Genomic DNA, 2,500 nt, shown 5'->3' on the forward strand with positions numbered 1-2,500 from the left:
TGTACCTGCCCCTTTGTGAAACCATTCAGTCCTCAAGGTAGAGCAGAAGTATGCAGGTGAGAGTGGAAGTAATAACACCTGCATTGCAACACAGAGCTGAAGGGGGTGGGGGGGTAGTTAAAATGGAGAATATCCCTGGCTCCTAACTGATTAAAATGCCTCTCAAGCTCTCTTTAATAATTGAGGAGTTGAGACTCATTTCAACTCCATAAACTTTCTTCTACAGAAGTCGTATTCTGGTTCCCAAATGCAGAACAGACTTGATGTCATTCTTAGAGTGGCATACTGGGGACCATCATTTCTTCCCAAGGCTGTTGGAGTTATTCCCAGTCATGGAGCTTGTGCGTATGGCACACACACATTTCCCTCTCACATGCAAGAACTAAAGATGAGGTACACGGTTCCGCTTTATCCCCACTCAAGCTCACACTCACTCTGCAGTACGACCCTCTCAAATGCAGGAACTAAAGATGAGATACACAGTTCCTCTTTATCCCCACTCAAGCTCACACTCACTCTGCAGTACGACCCTCTCAAATGCAGGAACTAAAGATGAGATACACAGTTCCTCTTTATCCCCACTCAAGCTCACACTCACTCTGCACTACGACCCTCTCCAGACAAGTCCTTAATTAAACAGGGCTGCCTTTGAGGGCCCAGTCTCAGCCTCCCTCAATGGCCTACAGCTGTAGGGATCTCCTCGCCCTCATCAAGGCAGCGTTTATACACTCGCAAATCCAGAATCTCTCTCTCCCTCTCTCTTTCTCTCTCTCTCCCTCTCTCTCTCTCTCTCTCTCTCTCTCTCTCTCTCTATGTCTCTCTCTTTTTCACTCTCTCTCTCCCTCTCTCTCCCCATCTCTCTCTCTCTCTTTTTTCTTTTCACTCTCCCTCTCTCTCTCTCTGTCTCTCTCTCACTATCAACCCCCCTGGCCAAAATTAAAACAGCTCCAGGCAGCCAAATGGGTCTGAGGGTGTCTCCTTCCCCCGCTGCCAAGCAGTGCCAGTGGCCTACATAAATCACAGCGCCTGCAAGAGACAGAGAGGAAATGTGTGGCACGAGTGGTGCCATCTTCACGGCAAGATGACTTTGAACCAGTTCCAAGAGGAAGTGATCTGTGTCAATGGGCCCCACTGTGGAATCAGACGAGCAGCTGTTCCTCTGATTCTCCCTGGCTCAACCTATTCATCTGAATGGCTCAATCTCAGGAAGGACTTGCAAATGTAGCATTGTGTGAAGTCTTATTAGATAGGCTGTTCAGGTTAATGTACCAGTACTGTAGAGGTGGTAGATCCCTGAGAGGATTAAACATGTAGAAATAGTTACCCTACACCAGCGATACACCTGTTGTGTTGGTAGGTACCTTGTTGGATTGACAGATTGTTTGGTTGAACAGAGTTGCCAGTTGCTAATGTAGTGAGAGCTGGTTAATGATGGTCAGTGGTCAGTGGTGAGTGGTCAGTGACAGTGTCTCTCCTTGGATTCTCCACACAGGCTGCTGATCTATGGCCAGTACTGCAGCCACATGGAGCATGCCCAGAAGACCCTGGATGACCTCATCGTCACACGAGAGGATGTCAAGATGAAAGTCGAGGTAAGGCTCGCCGAGGATGCACACCGACACACAAACAAAAACTCACACTCATTCACAAACACACACTCATTCGCAAACACACACATCACTCAGACACACGCTGGTCCACAAACACACACAACAATCAAAAACACACTCATTCACAAACACACACTCATTTACAAACACACATATCACTCAAAGTACACCTACAGGTCTACACTGTCATCGTCAAATCAAATCAAGTAGCTACTTGTCTCCATCGGTAACAGTGACTGTCTTCAGCATAGCACTGCAGATAGTATGGAACATGCCACAGAGCCCATATGTAGCCATTAATGTTTGTCGTGTAGTCTGCATGACAATACTGTTTTGTATGATATCACATCATATGTAGTCCTTCAACACAAACTTGTAAGTTGTTAAAGGTCACGTATCTTTTTATGCTTAATCAGTGCTTGTTTCCCCTCGAGAAGCTGGGGTCCTATAACTGAGGTAATTTTGAGTTCATATGGTTACCTTAAATAACAGCGTGGGGTAAATTCTTCTCTGTGTGAGAGCGCTGAGCTGTGTGTGTGTGATTCACTCAGTCACACTGAGTTGTCACTGACCTGCAGTTTTAGTGTGTGAGTGTGTATATGTGTGTTTTTGTGTGTTTGAGAGTGTCTATGTGTGTGCGTGCGTGCACATTTCTGCATGTGTTTGTATATATATATATGTGTTTGTAAGGTGTGACCCTGAGGTAAAAGCACTGACTCATCACCCCGAGTGCGTTGGACCCACACAGCACCTTACAGTAATTGTGTGGAACAGTAACGGGCGCCTCTCATGTGCAGCACTCACACGTGCAGAATTAGAGCTGAAGCATTTCCTGCGGAGTCTGCGGAGTCAGGGCTGGGCACCGAAGTGTGACCCTGGGGCGAAAAGAC

The 2,500-nt window shown here is 46.8% G+C and overlaps 1 protein-coding gene across 11 annotated transcripts in view; it reads left to right on the plus strand.

Moving 5' to 3' along the window:
* The window catches only part of vav2 (vav 2 guanine nucleotide exchange factor), a 219,603-nt gene that overhangs the window by 199,134 nt on the left and 17,969 nt on the right, over nt 1–2,500 (plus strand). For all 11 annotated transcript variants that reach the window (XM_031577743.2, XM_031577746.2, XM_031577744.2 and 8 more), the window contains one exon: nt 1,493–1,592. In XM_031577743.2, coding sequence (XP_031433603.1) covers nt 1,493–1,592 — 100 coding nt within the window. The remainder of the gene's footprint in view (nt 1–1,492; nt 1,593–2,500) is intronic.

This window comes from Clupea harengus, chromosome 12 (genome assembly GCF_900700415.2).
Source record: "Clupea harengus chromosome 12, Ch_v2.0.2, whole genome shotgun sequence".
NCBI lineage: Eukaryota > Metazoa > Chordata > Actinopteri > Clupeiformes > Clupeidae > Clupea > Clupea harengus.